Below are 21,780 nucleotides of genomic sequence, written 5' to 3' on the forward strand. Positions count from 1 at the left end.
TGAAAGGATAAATGAAATGTGGTATATCCATACAAAGGAATATTATTTGGCAACAAAAATAAGTGAAATACTGATACACGCTATAACATAGATAAACCTTGAAAATATTATGCTACGCAAAAGAAGCCAAGCCAATCACAAATGACCACACATCGTATGATCCCATTTATATGAAATGTCCTAAACAGGCACATTCATAGAGGCAGAAAATAGATTAGCGGTTGCCAGGGGCTGGGGGTACTCAGAAGGGATTAGAGGTGTTAGCTAAGGAATATGGGGTTTCCTTTTGGAGTATTAAAAATGTTCTAAAATTCACTGTGGTGATGGATGTACAATTCTGTGAATATGCTAAAATCCAGTGAAGTGTACATTTTAAATTGGTAAATTTTATGGCATGTGAATTATATCTCAATTAAGCTGTTTGAAAAACAAAGAATCTGCTGAAAGCTAACCCTCTCTTAAAAAGTACATCTGTGCATACACGAGCATAAGCTTGCTCCTAAACAAAAAACTTAACGACTTCCCTAAAGTCTAACTGTGAACCATAGCCTAGCTGAATAATTAGTTACTGCCATATCTCAAATTAAAAAAATATTATAGAGAAATTGCCTAAATAGAGCATCTAGACTGGTCTTTTAAAAATATAAGTAAAAAAATTTTTGACTCTCCTCTAAAACTGCCAATGGCTCTCCATCTTACTCAAGTCGAACTCAAAATCCTTATGTCTACCTGACCTGCCTCCTGCCCCCTTCCATTCCCTAACATTCTTTTTCACTGTGGTCCTGCCACAATGACCTCCCTGCTGTTCCTCCACACAAGTCAAGTGTGCTTCAGCCTCAGGGCCTCTGCACTTGTAATTATGCCTTCTTTAAGTTTTTTACTAGATATCCACATGGTTAGCTCCCTTACTTCTTTTAGCTCTCTGTTCCAATGTCACCTCTTCACAGAGGTTTTCTCTGTCTACCCTAAATAAAATAGGAACTCCCTGTCATTCTATTCACCATACTACACTTTTTTTCATAGCACTTACCACCAGTTGATATACAATTATGTGTTTATTTTCTTGCATTAAAATAAGCTCCTTCAGGGCTAGAACTTTGTCTTATTATTATAACCCAGACCTCAGAACAATGCCTGGCAAATAGCCGGCTCTCGGATGTTTTGTTAACTCATTAAGAAAAACACTAATGATCTTATAATAAGAGAGAAATTTATGCGACATAGACATGATACCCATTTGCAGACAATACGGAGAATGACTGAGGGCAATACTTACTGCAGCACCAAATTTCTGCTGGAACTGATCAATGACTGTGTATGTCACTTCCTCTTCCTCTACAGGAGAATATTATTATATATATTTATCTTCCTTGGCAATAGAATAGCCCTCCCACTAATTTTAGCCATAATCCTAAAGTCCTACTCTTTGCAACTCAAATGTCTAGAACTACTGAGACTAAGCCTAGAATACTGAGAACTATTTCATTATCACCTGCATCAGCCCATCCCGTAGTGAACACTATTAGCATCCTATTTGTCAGTTGAGAATAAACAAAAGCCCCACTGATGATATCTTATAAAATAAAATATTTACTCATTTCCTTTGATAATCCAGTAATGTTTCCTTCATCATAAGTTTATGTCTTGAATACTTCAAGACATGTACTTTTAAAAAAATGTTAATACAATTTTTGAAGGTTACTCTCCATTTACAGTTATTAGAAAATATTGGCCATATTCCCCGGTATTGTACAATACATCCTTGTAGCCTATCTTATATCCAATAGTTTGTGACTCCCACTGCCCCACCCCTATATCCCCCCCACACTGGGAACCACTAGTCTGTTCTCTGTATCTGTGAGTCTGCTTCTTTTTTGTTATAGTCACTAGTTTGTTGTATTTTTTAGATTCCACATATAAGTGATATCATACAGTATTTAAGACATGCATTTTCTAAAAGCACATTCATAATAAAAAATAATAGTTTAAAATAAATTAGTCCTGGAGATGGACCAATGTCCACACGTTTGGAATTCTCTGGATCCTGAAAATTAATTATTTTTCTAATTATGTAATTTAAAAGATTAGAGGTATAGCATAACATATAGTTCTTCTTCATCTCCCAAACTTTAAAACTCTGGAGTGGCTCAGGACATAGTCCATAAGCCACTTCCTTTTTTCTATCCATACTTACTCTCTTGGTGATCTCATCTAGTCTCAAGGCTTTAAATATCATTTATAGGCTAGATCTTGAATTTATATCTCCACCTCAGATCTTTGTCTTCATCTCTCAGCTTACACTCAAACTTAGGTTGACCAAAACTAAACTCCTAACCATCTCCCCAAAACCTTTCCCACCCAGAATCCTTCCCATACTTCAGGCTGCTCAAGCCCAAACCCCTGAAGTCATCCTTGTTTCCTCTTTTTCTTTCACAACCACATCTAATCTGTCAGTACATTGTGTTGGCTCCACCTCAATATATATGCAGAATTCCACCACTTCCTACCAACCATATCGCCACCACAAGGGTCCAAACCACCATACCCACTAAACAAAATTATTTCAGTAGCCTCCTAACTGGTATTCATGCTCTTACGTTGGCCCTCCTCTCAGCATCTATACAGTATCCAGAGTGATACTGCTTCTTCTGCTCAAAACTCTCCAATGGAAAATAGAAGTTTTAAAAAATACCTTCTAGGGCTTCTCTGGTGGCGCAGTGGTTGAGAGTCTGCCTGCCGATGCAGGGGACATGGGTTTGTGCCCCAGTCCGGGAAGATCCCACATGCCGCGGAGCGGCTGGGTCCGTGAGCCATGGCCGCTGGGCCTGCGCAACCGGAGCCTATGCTCCGCAACGGGAGAGGCCACAACAGTGAGAGGCCCACGTACCACAAAAAAACAACAACAAAAAACCCCAAAAACCTTCTATAATAGTATAAAAATAGAAATACTTAGGGATAAATATGGCAAAAGATGTGTAAGACATACAATGAGAACTACAAAACACTGAGAAATTAAAGATCTAAATAAATGTAGAGGTATACTGGGTTAATGGAATGGAATACTCAATACTGTTAAGATGTCAATATTCCCCAAACTGATCTATCAATTCATTGTAATCCCAAAAAAGATTCCAGCAGAGTTTTTTCTTTTTTGGTAGAAATTAACAAGCTGATTCTAAAATTCATAGGGAAATGCAAAGAACAAAGGACAGCTGAAACAACTTTGAAAAAGAACAAAGTTGGAGAATTAATACTACCTGCTTTCAAGATCTATCATAAATCAACAATAAACAAAACAGTCTAGTATTGGTGTAAAGATAGAAAAATTAGATCAATGTAACAGAATAGAGTGTCCATAAATAAATAAACCTATATACATATAGAAAACTGATTTTTGACAAAGGTGCAAAGGTAACTGAAGGGAGAAAATACAGACTTTTCAATAAACGGTGCTGGAATAATTGGATGTCCATATGGAAAAAAAAAACCTTGTCCATATCACATCATATACAAAAGTTAAAAATGGATCATACAGGAATAAAGACGCAGATGTCGTGAATGGACTTGAGGACACGGGGAGGGGGAAGGGTAAGCTGGGACGAAGTGAGAGAGTGGCATGGACATATATACACTACCAAATGTAAAACAGATAGCTAGTGCGAAGCAGCCGCATAGCACAGGGAAATCAGCTCAGTGCTTTGTGACCACCTAGAGGGGTGGGATAGGGAAGATGGGAGGGAAGGAGACGCAAGAGGGAGGAGATACGGGGATATATATATATGTATAGCTGATTCACTTTGTTATAAAGCAGAAACTAACACACCATTTTAAAGCAATTATACTCCAATAAAGATGTTTAAAAAAAGTATATATAAACATTTTAAAAAAGTGGATCATAGACCTAAATGTAAAACCTAAAATGTCTAGAAGAAAACAAAGGAGAAAATCTTTGTGACTCTGAGCTAGGAGAGGTTACTTAGATATGACATCAAAAGCACAATCCATAAAAGAAAGAAAATGGATAAATGGTACTCCATCAAAATTTTAAATGTCTGCTCTTCAAGAGATGCTTTAAGAGAATGAAAAGACAAACCACAGACTTGGAGAAAATATTTGCAAAGCATATATTTGAGAAAAGACTTGTATCCAGAATATATAAAGAACTCCCAACACTGAATAATAAGAGAACAATCCAATAAGAAAATGAACAAAAGATATGGATAGACATTCACCAAAGATATTCAGATGCCAAATAAGCACATTAAAAAATCCTCAACATCCTTAGTCATTAGGGAAATGAAAAAAACAACCAACCAACCTCCAATGGCTTCTCGTCTCACTGCAGAGTAAAAGCCAAGTCCTTTCAATGATCTACAAAGTCTTCCATGATCCACTCACCCCACTTCATCCCCTACTGCTCTCCTTGCTCCAGCTACACTCATCTCCTTGCTGTCCCTTCAAGATCATGGCATGTTCCTCTCTCAGGCCTTTGCATCTGCTAATTTTTTATGCCTAAAAACCATTCCCCCCAGATATTCATACATCTTGGTCCCTCACTTCCTTCAAGCCTTTACTTCAAATGTCACTATTTCAGTGAGACCTGTCCTGGACACTCAAAAATTGTAAAACCACCCTCTCCACACATTTCTTCTTTTTCTTCTGTTTTTTTCTACTTAACATGTGGCACCAGCATACTATATAGTATACTAATTTATCTTATTTAGTGTGTTTCCTGCACCATAACTCGATGAAGGTAGAGATACCAAACTTTGGTATCCCCAATGTCTGGCATATAGTGTGCACTCAAATATTAAATAAACAAATGAATCATGGTATTTTATCTTAATTCGGACCCTAGAAACAATAGCCTAGCTGAGAATTCCACATAGAACCTTGACTCGGGGTTATACCAACTCTGAAGAGTTCTGAACCACAAGAGAGCCTAGAAAATTCAGAGCCCTGGTACTCACCTGATGGGCTGTACTTGAGGTCATTTAGCAGAGAAGTGGTTGGTGCCTCAGAGGCAGGAGAAGCAGGCTTATATACATTTAGGTCTTCATCTTTTATTGTATCCATCCTGTTTCTTTCTGTATTTAGACTATGCTTACAAAAAACAACACTTAGGTGAGCTTGTTCTTTGTTGTTAACACCATACACACATCAGTGGTAAGGACTCTGGATCTTTCATAGAGAACCCATTCATCCACTGTTTACACTGATTTGAAGATACCATCTAAAGATGGAAGGAAACATCCACCTATTTCTTCTCATGTTAGGAATTACACAGCTAGTGAATTACAGTTAAGGCTTTCTACCCTAATGTGTACATCTGGGTAACATCATAATTAAGAAAATCATTCCATCATACCTAACAGAAGATGCCTTTTCTCTTACTGCACCTTGTTCTTCTTCATCCAGTAGTTCCACTGTAAAATAACCAAACGGCTTCCAACAGGGCTTCCAATCTGAAAGCAGTTAACTATCCCTCTGTCCCCTCCACACCCACAGTTTGATTATGTAACACAGACAGTAATTGGGAATGAAATGTTAGTCCATAGAGCCTTCATCGGCCAGCAATAAATAGAGCAGAAAAGACTATCCAAAGTACTGAAGACCCCTAATCTTACATCCCTACATAGCTTCCTTGATCATTTAGCAGGATTAGGAACCTCTCTACATATCCACTTTACCCTTTATGTTCCAGGACACCTCTGTGGTCATGCAGAATGGTTCTAGAGATATCTTTTCTTTCCTATTTATTCCCATCCTAATGCATTTTCCTTCACACTATGTACTGTTTGGGGGTTTTCTCTCAAATCATTCACACTGTCCCTTCCACTTTCTCAGGCTGGTGCATTAACAGTTCAGTGATGTGAAAGGTAATAAAAGCTAGACTGGAAATCACAAAATAAATATGAGAGAAACATTCCACAGAGACTCTGAAACCATTTATTTTTAAACTAACAGTTCACGGAATACAGGGAAATATTGTATATCATTGATTCTAAGATGCACATTTTAAACAACTCTGAAATTGGATATGATTTACGGTAAATGCACATGATAGTTTAATTGGCAGCTTCTTTTTCTTTCTTAGGGTGGGAAAAGAAATAATGCACATTGTCATTAATGGCATCTAAGATTCAATTAAGTACCCTTAGGTACTTTTCATGGAAAAAGTTTCTCAGGGGCAACTATGTTTCAAATGTCTCTTTCTCCTACACTGTCTAGAAGTGTTGAGTCTGGGTCAGAGAAAGTAAAATTCACTAAAAACTCGGATTAATCAATTATTATCCTTTATCTTGATAATTCTTATTCAAGGTGCTTTTCAGGGAGAACCCTCTATGGCTGATTGAGCCACAGGGCAAAGAAAGAAGAAGAAGGCCATCTTCGAGCCTAGAAATTATAAACAAAGGCCAAGTCCTGAGAATGAATTTAGGAAGAAATGAATCCATGTGTACAGATCACAAAGCTGGTCAGTGGTCAGCCTTCTCCTGAGTTAGGAAATAGTAGTAGTAATTCCTTCATTTTTCTTTACAAACTCATCCACAGCCTAGCTTTGTTCCAGTCCAGAGCTCTGTTCTACTGCAAAGTCTAACAGTTAACACACAATTAACAATCGCTCTACTTCCACCACCATCACTGCCATTTTTAAAAGGTGCTCAAGGGACAAAGAGTGTTTACAGTAGCGTACTCAGTAAGAAATGACAGTTATATAAGCTGGCTGGGGACTTCCCTGGTGGTCCCGTGGCTAAGACTCCACGTTCCCAGAGCAGAGGGGCCTGGGTTCGATCCCTGGTCAGGGAACTAGATCCCACAGGCCTCAACTAAAGATCCCACATGCCGCAACTAAAGATCACGCATGCCACAACTAAAATATCCTGCATGCCACAACTAAGACCTGACGTAGCCATAGAAAGAAAGAAAGAAATACTAAAAAAAAAAAAAAAAAAAAAAAAAAGCTGGCTGGACTTGTCTGCTTTAAAGTAGGTCTTGATTGGCAGGAGTCCTTTCCTTTCCTCATATCTGCCCCAACGGTAAGAAATGCACAGTTCTATGAGGTCCCAGCTCACCCGTTCCGCCACCCCCCTCCACCCCACACTGATATTCACTCCTCCTTGGAAGGCTTTTTGCTTTTGAGTTCTTGAAAGAAAGAATAGTTCTTGTTCCTAACCCTTTTCTCTTACCCCATTTGGCTTGTCTGAAGCACACTGACCAGATGAGCTTCTATAGCTCTTCCTTCAGGCAAACAATTGTATCTATTCTTGCTAAATTGTTTTAGCTGGCAGAAATAAAGAACAGGGCTACTTCCCACAATTCCAAAATCCCCAAAGGTCTGAAAACCAAAAATTCTTTGTAACTCTTTCGGCAGCAAAACCTGAACTGACATACTATTTACAGTCCTATTTTATTCCACTTAATATGATTATCCATCTGTTTCTCTGTAGAAATGTGTTTTATTACGGAGTGCTGACCAGACCCACTTGAGGTGTTATGTAATATAACCAGTATATACCCTTTGTTAGCTTTTTGAAAAATCCAGAACTAGCCTGAGATCTGAAACATTTGGCCCCAAGGTTTCAAATAAGGGACTGTGAATGTACTGTGAGTGTCTGGTGTTAAATTTGCTTGCTGAGCAAGACAGTTCCTTTCTTTCTTTTTTTTTTTAAATTTATTTATTTAATTAATTATTTTTTTGCTGCATTGGGTCTTTGTTGCCGTGCACGGGCTTTCCCTAGTTGTGGCGAGCGGGGGATACTCTTCGTTGAGGTGCATAGGCTTCTCACTGGGGTGGCTTCTCTTCTTGAGGTGCATGGGCTCTAGGACTGCAGGCTTCAGTTGTTGTGGCACAAGGGCTGGGCTCAGTAGTTGTGGCTTGCGGGCTCTAGAGCGCAGGCTCAGTAGTTGTGGCGCACGGGCTTAGTTGCTCCATGGCACGTGGGATCTTCCCGGACCAGGGATCAAACCCATGTCCCCTGCATTGGCAGGCGGATTCTTAACCACTGCGCCACCAGGGAAGTCCGACAGTTCCTTTCTGTTCAGATTCCTAACTCTGCCTGCGAGCTGAGTCTCTAGTACTGAGTACCAGATGTCCTCACATTGTAAAACCAACATGATTAAAATTCTCTACGACTGTTCTGCTCATAGTACCTCCCGAAACAGTAAGATAAGGGACAATTCCCAAATACCAGCTTTAAGAGTTCATAAATGCAAGATAACATCTTAGTTTTCCCTCCAACCCCCAAACACTGAAATGAGGCAGAGCAATGAGTTTATTGCTACTGCAAATCCCAATACCAGCATTTAGGGAACATGAAGTTCTCACCATTCACAATCTCGTGTCCAAAAAACATCTTCACTCCTGGGACACTTCGATCAGTCTCCACATTCTTCACTGTTATAGAAAACAATTCATTTGGTTGATAAAAAGTAATATTCCCTAAAACTATAAGAAAATATGTCTCACAAAAGTGCCCAAATCTGAGTTTTATAAAAATCCCTAAATTATCTTCCCCAAGGAATAAAAAGTCAATAATAAATTACAAAGCTATAACCTTGAAACAAGTAGTATAAAGAACAGAGGGAACACCAGAATGGTCCAAGATACACTAAAAGGGCAGTAGTAGTACAGTGAATTTAAACTTCTTCCAAAAATATTCTAAGGCCTTTGGGGCTAAGGATTATCTACTTATTATATTTCTACTGATTTTTACTCCACCTAACTCCAGAAAAAAACAAGTCATCTGACTACTTCTAGAGTCCACACCCTGTTTCATGTCACTCTACATGCTTGAGCTATTAATTGTCAGAGACAACAATCCAACTCCTGGCCCAATTATAGGCTCTTCTATGAGTAGGTAAGGGAGTTGGGAGAAGTTTATTTGTCATGTTTACAATACAGTGTCAATTTTTTCTAGATGGCAGTGCTCACAGCAGCTGTATATTTCCACATTTCTCAGCAATCCAAAACAAATGAGTTTTACCTTCACTAGTCCACTGAACATATTCTTACATAGGTCAAAGATCACCAACTGCCTATTTGTCAAATCCCCAAAAAAGTTTACAATCTTATACTTGGTTCCCATGCATCCACTGACAATACTGTTCTCTCCTTTCTTCTTTGGCTTACAGGACACTCTTTTTTTTTTCTCTCTCTCTTTTTTTTTTTTTGCGCGGTACGCGGGCCTCTCACTGTTGTGGCCTCTCCCATTGCGGAGTACAGGCTCCGGACGCGCAGGCTCAGCGGCCATGGCTCACAGGCCCAGCCGCTCTGCGGCACATGGGATCTTCGTGGACCGCGGCACGAACCCGTATCCCCTGCATCAGCAGGCGGACTCTCAACTACTGCCCACCAGGGAAGCCCTACAGGACACTCTTAGTGTTTATTTCTTTTCCTACTAATTATCTAAAGCCACCACACTGAGCACCCACTCCAAACCAGGCATCTTGCTAATTATTTGCCTGTGTTTGACTATCCAGTAACATAATGAGATAGGTATTTCACTATCTCCATTATGGAGGAATTTGAGGCTCAGCAAGGTTGAATAACCTGCTCAAGGTCACACTACTAGTAAAAGACAGAGTCAGGATTCAAAACCAGGCCTCAATGATTTTAATAAGCATCTTGTAACCAGTGTTCCACTGTCTCCCTGATTTCCTCCTTCCAGTCTCCTTAGCTGTCTCTGCCACCACCGCTTGCCCCTTACACATTGATAATCCCTAGGGTGATATTCTTCATGCTTCTTCCTTCTCCTTGAATGATCACATCAACTTCCTAGTTGTCCTGACATACATTATTTCTCCAGTATGGATTATTTCTCTGAGCTCCACTCTCATTTTCAACTAATAGCAGACTTACTGCATTATTTTTCAAATTGATCATTATCTTCTCCCACTAACCAACAAACCTGTTCCTCTTCCCATTTCTATCAATTAATAACAGTATTATACACATAATCTGAGTTATAAATGTAGGAGGCTCTTTGACTATCTAATTCAGCAGTCCCCAACCTTTTTGGCACCAGGGACCGGTTTCGTGGAAGACAATTTTTCCATGGACTGGGGTGGGGGGATGGTTTCGGGATGATTCAAGCACATTACATTTATTGTGCACTTTATTTCTATTACTATGACATTGTAATATATAATGAAATAATTACACAACTCACCATAATGCTGACAGGAGGTGGAGCTCAGGCAGTGCAAGTGATGGGGAGCGGCTGTAAATACTGATGAAGCTTTGCTCGCTCGCCTGCCATTCACCTCCTGCTGTGCAGCCCGGTTCCTAACAGGCCATGGACCAGTACCGGTCTGTGGTCGGGGGATTGGGGACCCCTGATCTAATTGATTACTAGGTTACTTATCCTCACTCCTAAGCATTTCTAGAATCTGTCTTCTCTACTCCATTCCTTGCCAAACCTTAGCTCTGACTCCCATCATTTCCTCTTTATTGGGTCCCTTGATTGTCTGAATAGTTCCCTGTCTATTCTCCTTGTCTCTAGTTTATTGCTACTTCAAACCTTCCTTCATGCTGCTGTCATAGTGATGTCACTCCCTGCTTTGTCCAAATGGTACATAAATTAGTAAGCAGGTGTAACAGTTCTACCATCAACTCCTCCTTTGGGAAGCCTCCCCCACTGTCCTAACCCTACCATTCTCAGATCTAAATTAGCTGAAATTCTGTGTTTCCACAGCATCTTGTGCGTCCCTCTATCACACAGGGTATCACACTGCATTACACCTTTCTACTTGTTTACCTGTCTCCTTACTAGACAAAGTTTTTTGAGGACAGAGACCGTGTTATTCTTATCCATATCCCTGGTACCCAGCACAGTGCCTGGGATATAAAACTCAGTAAATGATTACCAAATGAATTAATATTGCAAAAGCCGGGTATAGTCCCGGCTACAAAAGTCTATTTTAACTCATAATATGGCTTAACAGTAACACTAATCTCTCAAATGTCATTTACACGTTTCAACTGTGAACTTGAAATTTACTGTGCCAGGAAATCAACTACTCTTAACAAGTCAATATTCTAGCTGAATAAAAACTATATATTGGGGCTTCAAGGTGAGCACATGGAGGAGACTAAGAGGGTGGCATGCCTAGAGAGGGTAGAAACTCTGAGCCCCTTCCCACATACCTTGCCCTATAAATCTCTTCCATCTGGCTGTTCCTGAATTTTATCCTTTAAAAATGAATTGGAATTGAAACTGGGAGGTGTAAAGGCTACCTTGTGACCAGGAGGATAACACATGGTCGCTGAGGTGGCAGAGCAGGAGCACAAGACACCTGATCCCTCCTGGCATCTTTCAGCCACTGCACTATTCCTCAGTAGTCTACCTCTGGGCTTCTTTTTGCATGAGAAAAATTAACCCCTTACAGTCTTTGTGAATTTGTCTGTTGAAGCCAAAAGCAATTCTAATACAGTGGTTATTTTTAATTTCAAGGTGCATATGGAGAGAAATTAAAAGAAGTACCCAGTTAAAAAAAACTCTCTATATTGAAAATTTCCACTATCATGTCAATAAACGTATAGAAGTGGGGACAAGCCAGCATATGCAGCCATGTTGCTCTGTTAGGGAAAACAGCATTCTAATCCTCCTCCCACCCTTTCCCTAAAATAGGAATAATGCCACTCTCCCAGTTGCTAAGCGAGCGCAGAACCATCACCCAAACTGAGTTATTAGTCTCCTAAAAGGCAGGAGATTATGAGAAATAAAATGAGACCTTTCTTCAGGACAACAATCTTGTTAGGGTCCACATGCTGGAGCACTCCCTCAAAGATGCCACAAACCAATGTGAGTTTCACTCTTCTCCACAAAATCTGATTGAGGAAATGGTAGTCACTGGTGGGATCCATGCTATTTGATTCCAGAAGGAGTCTTCAAATAATCTTCTTTAAGTATCCAAACCCTTGAAAATAAAAGAGATCTATGATTTTTTAAATATTTTGGGGAAAATGAGGTTATTTTTCCTTTCCCCATACCTGGGATAAGAAAAATTAAAATATTAGAGAAATTCAATTCTGTTCATCTTTTTAGAATGATAATGAGAAAAATATCATTGCAAGCACCAACTCTAATTTATACATGGGAAACTAAAAAGTTATGACTTCAGGCAAGGGCTTCCCTGGTGGCGCCCTTGAGAATGGTTGAGAATCTGCCTGCCAATGCAGGGGACACGGGTTCGAGCCCTGGTCTGGGAGGATCCCACATGCCGCGGAGCAACTGGGCCCGTGAGCCACAACTACTGAGCCTGCGCGTCTGGAGCCTGTGCTCCGCAACAAGAGAGGCCACAACAGTGAGAGGCCTGCGCACCACGATGAAGAGTGGACCCCGCATGCCACAACCAGAGAAAGCCCTCACACAGAAACGAAGACCCAACACAGCAAAAATAAATTAATTAATAAACTCCTACCCCCAAATCTTCTTAAAAAAAAAAAAAGACTTCAGGCAAGGTGGGTTTGACGTCTTTGTCTATAAAATGGCCTAATGTCACTTTTCCTTCCTTAGCTAAATGGAATAAGAAGAACATTTAAAAAAAAAAAAAAAGAAAAGAAGAACATTTAGAGGCTTTTTAATAGCACATGCATACATCATTTTAACAGCAACCAAAAAAACTAAAAGAACAAATGAAAAAAAATGATACTGGCAAACACCTGCCAACACATTGCAATAAACTGTTTACCCAGAAACGTCTGGGATCTAACCTCTTCTAGATGAAGCCTCTTCTAGGTTAATCACATTTCCAGAGTTTCACACTGTAACCAACCAAAGAATAAGTGACTTAGAACTATCACAATTTACGCATTACCAATCCAGCTGCCATGTCACTGCGAGGGCCATTCCACCCGACCCTGGCCACAGCTCAGGGACTGGGCTGCTGTAATGTCACCAGTCATGTGCAGCCTGACAGATTAACTGACACATGCCACACACTGGTTTTGTAAAATTCAACTGTTTTTGTAAAAATGATGCATGCTTATAAAAAGGATAACAATGCAGAAATGTACAAAGAAAAAACTTTATCTTGCAGAAATAGCTATCATTCATAGTAGACACTCTTATAATCCTCAGTGTAATACTGTAAATTAAAAGATAAAAAAAAAAGATGAATCCTTTTCTCTAAGTATCTTTTAGAACAATCCTGTTATTCGGATGTCTTTGTATTTAGAAGCTCAGCTAAGTGTTCCTCCACAGTGGTTAAATTTAAAAATGGCTTGCCTTTGCCCCACTTGGAATAGTCAACCAGTGAATTTTGCAATTTAGTTTAACTATAAAACACTGACTAAATAACTAAGGCCCAATTTGACTAGGAAGAGGTGAGACGTTACATAGCATTTTTAACCAGATAAATAACTTACACTTTAATATTTTAAGGTCTAGCAAGTGCCTTCACAATTATTATTTGTTGCCTACAACAACTACCTAATTTACAGATGTAGAAACTGAGGCTTAAAGATTTAAGACACCTGCCCAAAGTTACACAGCTAGAAGGTAATGGAACCTGAACTAAAACCAGGTCCTTAGTGGAGGATGTGTGCAGTCTAGTGCAAGACAAAGTGTTATGCATCCAGAAAGAACAGAAAACAAGTCACCAGAGTGCCTGGAAAAATCATTCTTCTTTGTTCAAGTCAATCCAACTGGTAAAAGGGGAATTTTTACAGAAATAAAAGAAAACATAAAACTGGAAAAAACAGCCCTTAATAGAGGTAAAAATTAATTTATATTTTTAAAAGATACATAAGAAATAAGCTTGTGAAATGCCTGGATAATAAAGAAATTTAAGAAATGTTAAAGTAAATCAGAAAAACATTAACACAAAGCAAAGCGCCGACTGAGGATGGTTGCAAAAGGTTAAGATTCAAGATTAGGGGCTTCCCTGGTGGCGCAGTGGTTGAGAGTCCGCCTGCCGATTGCAGGGGACACAGGTTCGTGCCCCGGTCCGGGAAGATCCCACATGCCGCAGGAGAGGCTAAGCCCGTGAGCCATGGCCGCTGAGCCTGGGCGTCCGGACCCTGTGCTCCGCAACGGGAGAGGCCACAGCAGTGAGAGGCCCGCGTACCGCAGAAAAAAAAAAAAAAAAAAAGATTCAAGATTAGGAAGGAGCGAGTAAGGTCAGGACCTAGAGATGGGCTTCAAGACAGACTCGGAAAATGGACATTCACCTCGGTGACATCACAGGTTTTTCTACCATACTTACGCTCTCAGAATAAAAAGAAGGTCCTGTGGCCTAGATGGGCATATCCAACATGTCACACTCTGCTTATTCAGGCAGACATCATTAGGTCAGACAAAAGTAAGTCTATCGTGAAAACAATTCAGTAAGACTAGAACCTCAGTATCCTTGCTAAGCCGTTAAAGCCTTAGGTAAAGCTTAAAACTAGTAACCTAAATTGACTTGACCATTTCGCTAATACAGGGTTCTAGTGCTTAAGTACTAAGTGATAGCGGTCAGAATTTGGTTCTTCCATAACTCAAACCAGTCTGTACAAAGTAACACTCGAGGGGTGGGTAAGGGGTGTAAAGGCACTGAAGCCACAGGAAAACAACTGGTTCATCTTAAAGGGTGTACTAATTTAACAGGTGGCTTTAAATGTTTTCAAGAAAACAAACAAAAATATGCCACAGGAACAAAATGCAAATTTCCTCGTTTTTAAGGCAAAATAAGAAACTTCAAATAAACGGCGGGCCATACGCTAGAAATTCTCTCCTCCGCCGTTGGGTTTGTTTTTCTTTTTCCTCCGACGAAAGTTTGGGAAATCTTGTCTCTATTTCAGCCAAATGGTGAGTTACTCGAGCTTCAGTCTTGAAGTGAAAAAAGAGGGACTGCTGTTAAGGAAAAACTCTCGGGGAGTTCCAAGCCCGCGGTGGCGGTTATCAAAGGACAGTCCCGAAAACTAAAGCACGTAGCGCTGGGAACCCACTCTACAGGTCGGACGCCAGCCGGCCTGAACCAGAGGTCCCGTCTGTTTCCCGAGGAGCCAATCGGCGCGCGGTCCCGAGGCTGGCTCTCGAGCGCCCCTTGCGGCCTAGAGGAGAGAGGGCCCCCAGGAAGAATCAGGAGGTGCAACTCCCAGCATGCAGTTCCCGGGAGACACACCCTAGCGTTCACTCAAGCGACGTTTTGTCTGTTTTTATTGTTTCTCTCCGCAATCCATGCCAACCGTAGGGTGGAATTTCTAGTGTAAGAGTTCTGTGAGAAACAGGTTGGCTACACCGCCTGCCACACGTTATTGTGTTGTAAAACAGTGGGTCAATGGCGTTGCCCTTTTAATTGTGGGCGCTAGGGTCAGAATTGCCCCTTTAAGGCCGGTGGCATCATGTTTCCGGGGGCGTGGCCCGTCTTTAGCTAGACCCGGCCGGGCGCTGGGCTGATTCATTCGGGGGCTGGAGCTAGGAACGTCGACGTCGGCTCCGGCGCTGAGCTCAGCCTCATTCCCAATTGGCTGGGCCTCCGGGCCGCCCTCCCCCGCGCGCCACCCCTGGGTTCCCTTCCCAGTCCACAGTAGAACCACTGCCCTCTCCCTTCTTGACCCCTGGCTCTTCCTCCCATTCTTCCCTCCCTACCGCCGCCGCTGTCGTTTCTGGCGCCGCTGCTCCCGGAGGAGCTCCCGGCTCGGTGATGGGGTCCCGGGCCTCCACGTTACTGCGGGACGAAGAGCTCGAGGAGATCAAGAAGGAAACTGGCTGTGAGTTTGGGCAGGGGGTGGGAAAGCGGCCGAGCGCCTCCGGTTGGCCTCAGGACCAAGGGCGACTGTCGCTGAGGTCTGGAGATGAGGTCCCGGGAGGTTGGGGGGAGTCCTGGGCAGCCTCCAGCGCTGGAGCTTCGGGGATGATGGAGGACCTGTTCTTAAGCTACAGCTACCTGGAGCAGGGCAGTGCCTCTTGTGGGGCTGTCCTTCCCACCAAAGGCGGGAGTCATGATCACCCGTATATCACTGATCCCGCTCTTTTCTCTTCCCCCTGCTCTTGAAAGCCCCCCGAACTCTTTTCCTTTATCTTTCCTCGCACCAACCTCAAATTCAGGAACTGTGGATGGATTCTGTAGAAAACCTTCTGTCCGTTCCCGTGATGTTTCTGGGCAAGGATTTAAAACCACTGACAACTGTGGGAAATCAAACAAATTCTTGCCACAACCGGAAAAATAAATCCAGAAAGTGAGATCGTACAGTAAGGCTTTGGAAGACAGGACGGGACACCTTAAAGAATCAGGGTCTGAATATGAGACTTCTTTCATTCTGAGCTTGTGGAGAGAAAGCACGGATACTGTGACTACCAGTTTTTTATTTACAGTGAGGATGCTTGCTGTCCTAATTTCAGATCTATTGATTTCTACTATGCTGGGATACTTCATGCAGTCGCCGTGGAAATTGGATATGCTCCAAAAACCTCAGTGTGAATTTGTACTAGGAACTGATTTTTTACAGTCCAGTCTCTTCCTCATTAACTGGAAAGGGGCAACAGAGTTTTGGGAATTCAGAAGCCCGGTAAAACACCATCATACATTTGTGTAATCCTTGATAATGCATACATTATTTTCTCTTCTCAGTAATTCATTATGACTCTTGTATTTTACATGAGTTATGTAAACATCCGGGCTCTGAGTCTTCATGATACCTGTCTTTGATAATGAGATGACCAGTAAATAACTCAGTGGTCCATTCGCAGATAATATTGAGTGCTGGGGGAACCTCAGAATTATTCAGGCAGTGGTGGCCTGAGATAAATTAAATGCTGTCCCATGCTTTCTGACAAGTTCAACTTTCTAGAATCTTCAAGTTGGAAGGGGTGTTATCTAGCCTCATCCCTTGTCAGACTGGTTTACTGCTTTCAGCATCTCCTAACTTACCGTCATTAAGCCTCTCCATAAAGACTTTAAGGGCCTCACCGCCTACCAATGTAGTCCTTTTGATGATTTTGAATGAATGACAGAAAGTAGTTAGCTGTTTATAATGTGCAGTACTTATTTGGCCACTTGACCTTATGGTCATTTTATGACTTACCCTGACTCCAAGAGTAGAAACGTAGGCAGTTTGGATTCAGCAAGCATTTTATTACATTTTGTGGTTATGACCTCTGGCCACACTTGTGAGAACATAAGAACTACTGTGGGTCTAAGGTGACACCAGAGTTAAAGCATTCATGCTTAAAATTAAAAGTCACATAATGAGGGAGTGTAAACCAGAGTGAGGGTGGGAAAAAGCTATTTTTACCTCAAGAGGAAGGGAGCAATAATCTCATTCTGGTTTTATTACATTTGACCAAATGAAAGTGGCCTCAATTGCCTTAGGACTCTGGATTATATTTTACTGTGTGACCTTGTGAGAACTGAGTACTCCTGCAGAACTATTTTCCTAGTTGCCGAAAAGTGAATCAAGCCTGAGGGAGAGTCTCAGCCACAACCAGTACAAATGTATGTATTGAGCCAGAAAGCCTAATGAAACAAGTACTTATTGAATTTTTGCAATGTCTATATTCAGTACGATACTGGGTACTCAAAGCAGATGGTGACAAAAGATGCTCACAAACCTGTCATAGAGATAAGCCCACAGGAGTTAGGATTAGCATCAGGACATAGGGTACCTGAAATTGTGTGGCACCTCTTTCAGAACTCAGGGAAGAGTCCTTGTGAGCTGGCTTTGAGGAGGACAGGAATTGGGCCTTGATCCATGCATGAATTGATTAGATTTGGATAAATTAACCTAGGGCATTTTGGGTGGCTTCCAGGTGCTTTCTCCCCCAGTATGCTACCTGTCATTCTTCTGCTCTGGGAGTTGAGCCATCAATTTATCCAGTTAGTGCCGATCAGCAGAGTTGATTTTTAAAGCATTAATCTTAGCATGATGCAAAAGGTTTAGAAGAATAAAAACAATGGATACCTGAGGGTCGGGTAGAGAGGTGGAATTAGTCCTGTTTTCCTTTGCTTCTTGTTCTGTTAAGAGTTTGGGGAACTATCAATCAGAAACACTTCAAGTTAAGAACAAGTATAAGACATTTCTTTACTCGCTTTGCCAGTAAGAAAATGTAGCATGATTGAGTAAAACTGACTTTATATTCAGTATGAAAGCTTTGCATTCGTAAGTCTAAATTGATTAGAATTCATGTATGACTAGGTTATCCGGTATTTGAAATTTAATCTCTAAGTGTTTGGAAAAGTAATTCTAAGTAAGAATTCCTTGTAAGCCTCAACGTTGTCATCTGTAAATGGGAATAATAATAGTACCTACTTTATAGGATTCCTAGTGAGAATAAAATGAGAAAAATGTAAACTACTTAGAATAGCGTCTAGGTATGTAATGAGCACCAGGTGTTAGCTATTACCTTTTGAACCACAGATAACAATCATCTTATTGGGAAAATACCATTAGCATATGCTAGTTATAAAAACTTTGTCTAGAGCTATATAACTGGAGAGGTGACGGCATTTTACACTTTTCCTATTTTCAGGGGATATTGGATTAGGAATCATGTTTTCCCAATTCTAAGGAAATAAAACTTTGAAAGGAGTAGAAATCCTGTTTTTTCTGTTTGAAAAACACTGTCTAAAAACACTTTGTGTTGGCGTAAAACATTTGCTATATTGTCTTAGTTCTATCACCTTCTTTCACTCGTCAACATTTCCATAAATTAAAATCATTTCAATAAAAGTTGTCATTAAGGTCATAAGTGTCTTGGGAGTTTCTGTATGCTCCACCTTTAGTTCACTTAACTGTGTGGCAATAACCTGGCTGGGAATTACTTAAAACCTTTTAAAAAGAAATAGCCACATAATCTGTGAGAAACAACTCATGCCAACTGAGTAGTAATAAATGCCGATTGATTTATTTTTAGCCTCTACCTTCTGGTGTGTGTCATGTGACATGGCAAAGATATTGAACAGGTTTGGGAAGTACGTTTTACAGGCCAGTGAGGTTTTGTTTGTTTGAAAGGGTGTAGTGATGATAGAACTAGTGTGGGTTTCTCTGTAGTTGCAACAAAGAGCACAAGACAGGCAAAGGCAATTGCTTGAGAATAATTTCCTGGGCTAGAATGTAAGTGGAAGTTCAACTTCAGACTGCTCCTGCTCAAAATGCAGAACCCCTTCATGGCCCTCATCTGCCTTGCCATAGTGCCTGAAGGTTCTGTCACTACAGAAGACCCTGCTGCTGTCTTCCAGCTCCTATTTTTTTATTTTTGGCTGCGTTGGTCTTCTTTGCTGTGGGCATGTTTTCTCTAGTTGCAGCAAGCGGGCGCTACTCTTCGTTGCGGTGCACGGGCTCCTCATTGCGGTGGCTTCTCTTGTTGCGGAGCACGGGCTCTAGGCGCGTGGGCTTCAGTAGTTGTGGCATGTAGGCTCAGTAGATGTGGCTCGTGGGCTCTAGAGTGCAGGCTCAGTAGTTGTGGCGCACGGGCTTAGTTGTTCTGCAGCATGTGGGATCTTCCCAGACCAGGGCTTGAACCTGTGTCCCCTGCATTGGCAGGCGGGTTCTTAGCCACTGCCCAGCGGGGAAGCCCTATATATATATTTTTGGTGAACCATTTTAAAGTTGTAGATGTTAGAACCCTTCACCCCTTAAGCATTCTGCATGTATCTCCTGAGAATAGGGGTTTTTTTCCCTACATAACTAGAATACTATTATCACACCTAAGAAAGTTGACAATAATTCTATAAATATTATCTATCATTCAGTCCATATTTAGACATCCCCAGTTATAAGAAAGTTTTTGTTTTTGTTTTTAATCTCTTTTAAGTCTCTTAATCTATAGGTTTCCTGAGAGAGTAGGCCAGCTCTTGAAGTCCTCTTGCCACAGGAAATGCGAAATATTGGGGTATGGAGTGTTCAGGAGGAATGGTTAGGGGTGCAGGCTTCAACCTCTCAATCTTTTGAGAGTTACCTTCGGTTGCACATATATGCTTTACCTAGGTTATTAATCTGTTCTTCTGCGTTAAGATTTAGGATAAAGGCAAGGGCAAAATGACTTTTTTTCTTATTCCCTTTTCATTTTTACTCCTCACTTTGCTTTTCCTCCTTAGTGCTTGGCATTTCTGTGAAATGCCTTCTTTCTCTGAGCACAGTAATGATAGTCAGAATGGCTTTTAGTCAGGAAGATTAGCAGTGTCTTTTAAGTAAACTTTCAACAATAGAAACTAATTATTTGCCCATCAGTGGAGAAAAATATAGCTTCGTTCAAGATATGCCCACATTCACAGCCTTTTCTGAAAGTAATTGTCAACTCCTGAGACTTCCTTTGGGTTACCAAGAATGATGCAGGTTTCGGGCACTTGTCCTGCTAACCTAGCGCCTTCTGGTGAGAATAGTTTCCTGGAAACTTGTCCTGCCTTCCTCTGTGGCAGTTCCAATACCTTTTTGCTCCTTGAAGTTACTCTGAGGTATACACCTTGGAGTTTGCTTTATATTCTTGGTCATAGTGAGTTTAGCACCTGAATTAAAGCCTGCTTACTTGCTGTTGCTACTGTTGCTGCTGCTTCTCCTTCTTCTCTTTCTCCTCCTTCTTCGTCTGTTCTAACGGAGCTCTTTGTAACAATATCATTATAACATTAGTTCCGATATTTAGGAGGTAGATTGAGATGTGACCATACTGAGTTGTGTTAAAAGTTGGCATTTGGTTGTACATTTCTCCCCTGATTTCCACATAGCCCAGTTTGTCCTGGAAGATAGCAGTTTTATGGTTGTTTGGATACTTATTTACACAGTTATTTTTAACATATTGGTAAATTAGGAACTCAGCCATAAACTGATCTCTTTTTCTGAAATATGGGATATAATGTCATACCATTACTCACTAAGGGAATTTTAAAAATCGTACTATAAGGTTTCAGTGTCCCTTTCTTTTGGATGGTGTTCTAGATTAGAAAGATGTCTGATGGCTCACTTGTTAGTTGAAGAAGTTGGACAAGGTGACAACATTTCTTCCAACTTAAAAATTTTATAACTTGCTGTACATACTCATATATACATACATACGGAATTTCTAGAAGGATTCACAGTAAACTGGTAATAGTGTTTGACTCTGGCAACGGAGACTGAGGAATGCGGTTGTTAGGGTGACTTTTCGTTATGATCACCTTTTTTTTTTTTTTTTTGTGCGGTACGTGGGGGGCTCTCCCTGTTGTGGCCTCTCCCATTGCGGAGCACAGGCTCCAGACGCGCAGGCTCAGCGGCCATGGCTCACGGGCCCAGCTGCTCCGCGGCACGTGGGATCTTCCCGGACCGGGGCACAAACCCATGTCCCCTGCATCGGCAGGCAGACTCTCAACCACTGCGCCACCAGGGAAGCCCTATGATCACTTTTGTACCATTTTTACCATGTGGATAGATTGTTTTCTCAAATTAAAAAAAAAAAAACTAGTATAAAAAGAACTGCAATTTGAATGTGTTCCTTGTTAAAGAAAAGTAACCTGAAATATATAATACTCAGTGGACTAAATATTATGCAGTTATTAAAAAGGACTCCAATATAGAAAAATTATGAATTAATAAATGAAAAATAAGCTATTATGTTTATGTAAAGTACACAGTGACATGTTAGATGATATATGAAGAAATGAAAGCAGTGATGTTGAGATGGTGAACGAATTTTGTTTTTTCAAAAAATCCTTTGGGAAAGTTAGTCATTCTTTAACTGACTTATTTTGTGAAAACTAAAGGGAACTTTAGTTCTAGAGCAGCCTTTGAGGCCCGAGGCCAAAGCCTAGTCAGGTTCCTGAAGAAAACAGTTGTGACTGGCAGAATCAGGAGAAAGCTGGAGATTAATTAGTACAGCAGTAAAA

General features: G+C 40.9%; 2 protein-coding genes across 2 annotated transcripts in view; one reads left to right on the forward strand and one right to left on the reverse strand.

The window, feature by feature from the left end:
- Positions 1 to 14,989, reverse strand: part of EXD1 (exonuclease 3'-5' domain containing 1) — a 39,280-nt gene extending 24,291 nt beyond the window's left edge. The window contains exons 1-6 of the mRNA XM_019935313.3: positions 14,209 to 14,989; positions 11,734 to 11,919; positions 8,327 to 8,395; positions 5,369 to 5,426; positions 4,971 to 5,098; positions 1,277 to 1,335 (exon numbers count right to left, since the gene is read on the reverse strand). Of these exons, the coding sequence (XP_019790872.1) occupies positions 1,277 to 1,335; positions 4,971 to 5,098; positions 5,369 to 5,426; positions 8,327 to 8,395; positions 11,734 to 11,866 (447 nt within the window). The 5' untranslated portion in view covers positions 11,867 to 11,919; positions 14,209 to 14,989. The remainder of the gene's footprint in view (positions 1 to 1,276; positions 1,336 to 4,970; positions 5,099 to 5,368; positions 5,427 to 8,326; positions 8,396 to 11,733; positions 11,920 to 14,208) is intronic.
- Positions 14,990 to 15,483: 494 nt separating this feature from the next.
- CHP1 (calcineurin like EF-hand protein 1) overlaps positions 15,484 to 21,780 on the forward strand; it is a 37,133-nt gene continuing 30,836 nt past the window's right edge. Inside the window, exon 1 of the mRNA XM_004325191.3 lies at positions 15,484 to 15,697. Coding sequence (XP_004325239.1) covers positions 15,631 to 15,697 — 67 coding nt within the window. The 5' untranslated portion in view covers positions 15,484 to 15,630. The remainder of the gene's footprint in view (positions 15,698 to 21,780) is intronic.

Source organism: Tursiops truncatus, chromosome 2 (genome assembly GCF_011762595.2).
Source record: "Tursiops truncatus isolate mTurTru1 chromosome 2, mTurTru1.mat.Y, whole genome shotgun sequence".
In the NCBI taxonomy this organism is placed as follows: domain Eukaryota; kingdom Metazoa; phylum Chordata; class Mammalia; order Artiodactyla; family Delphinidae; genus Tursiops; species Tursiops truncatus.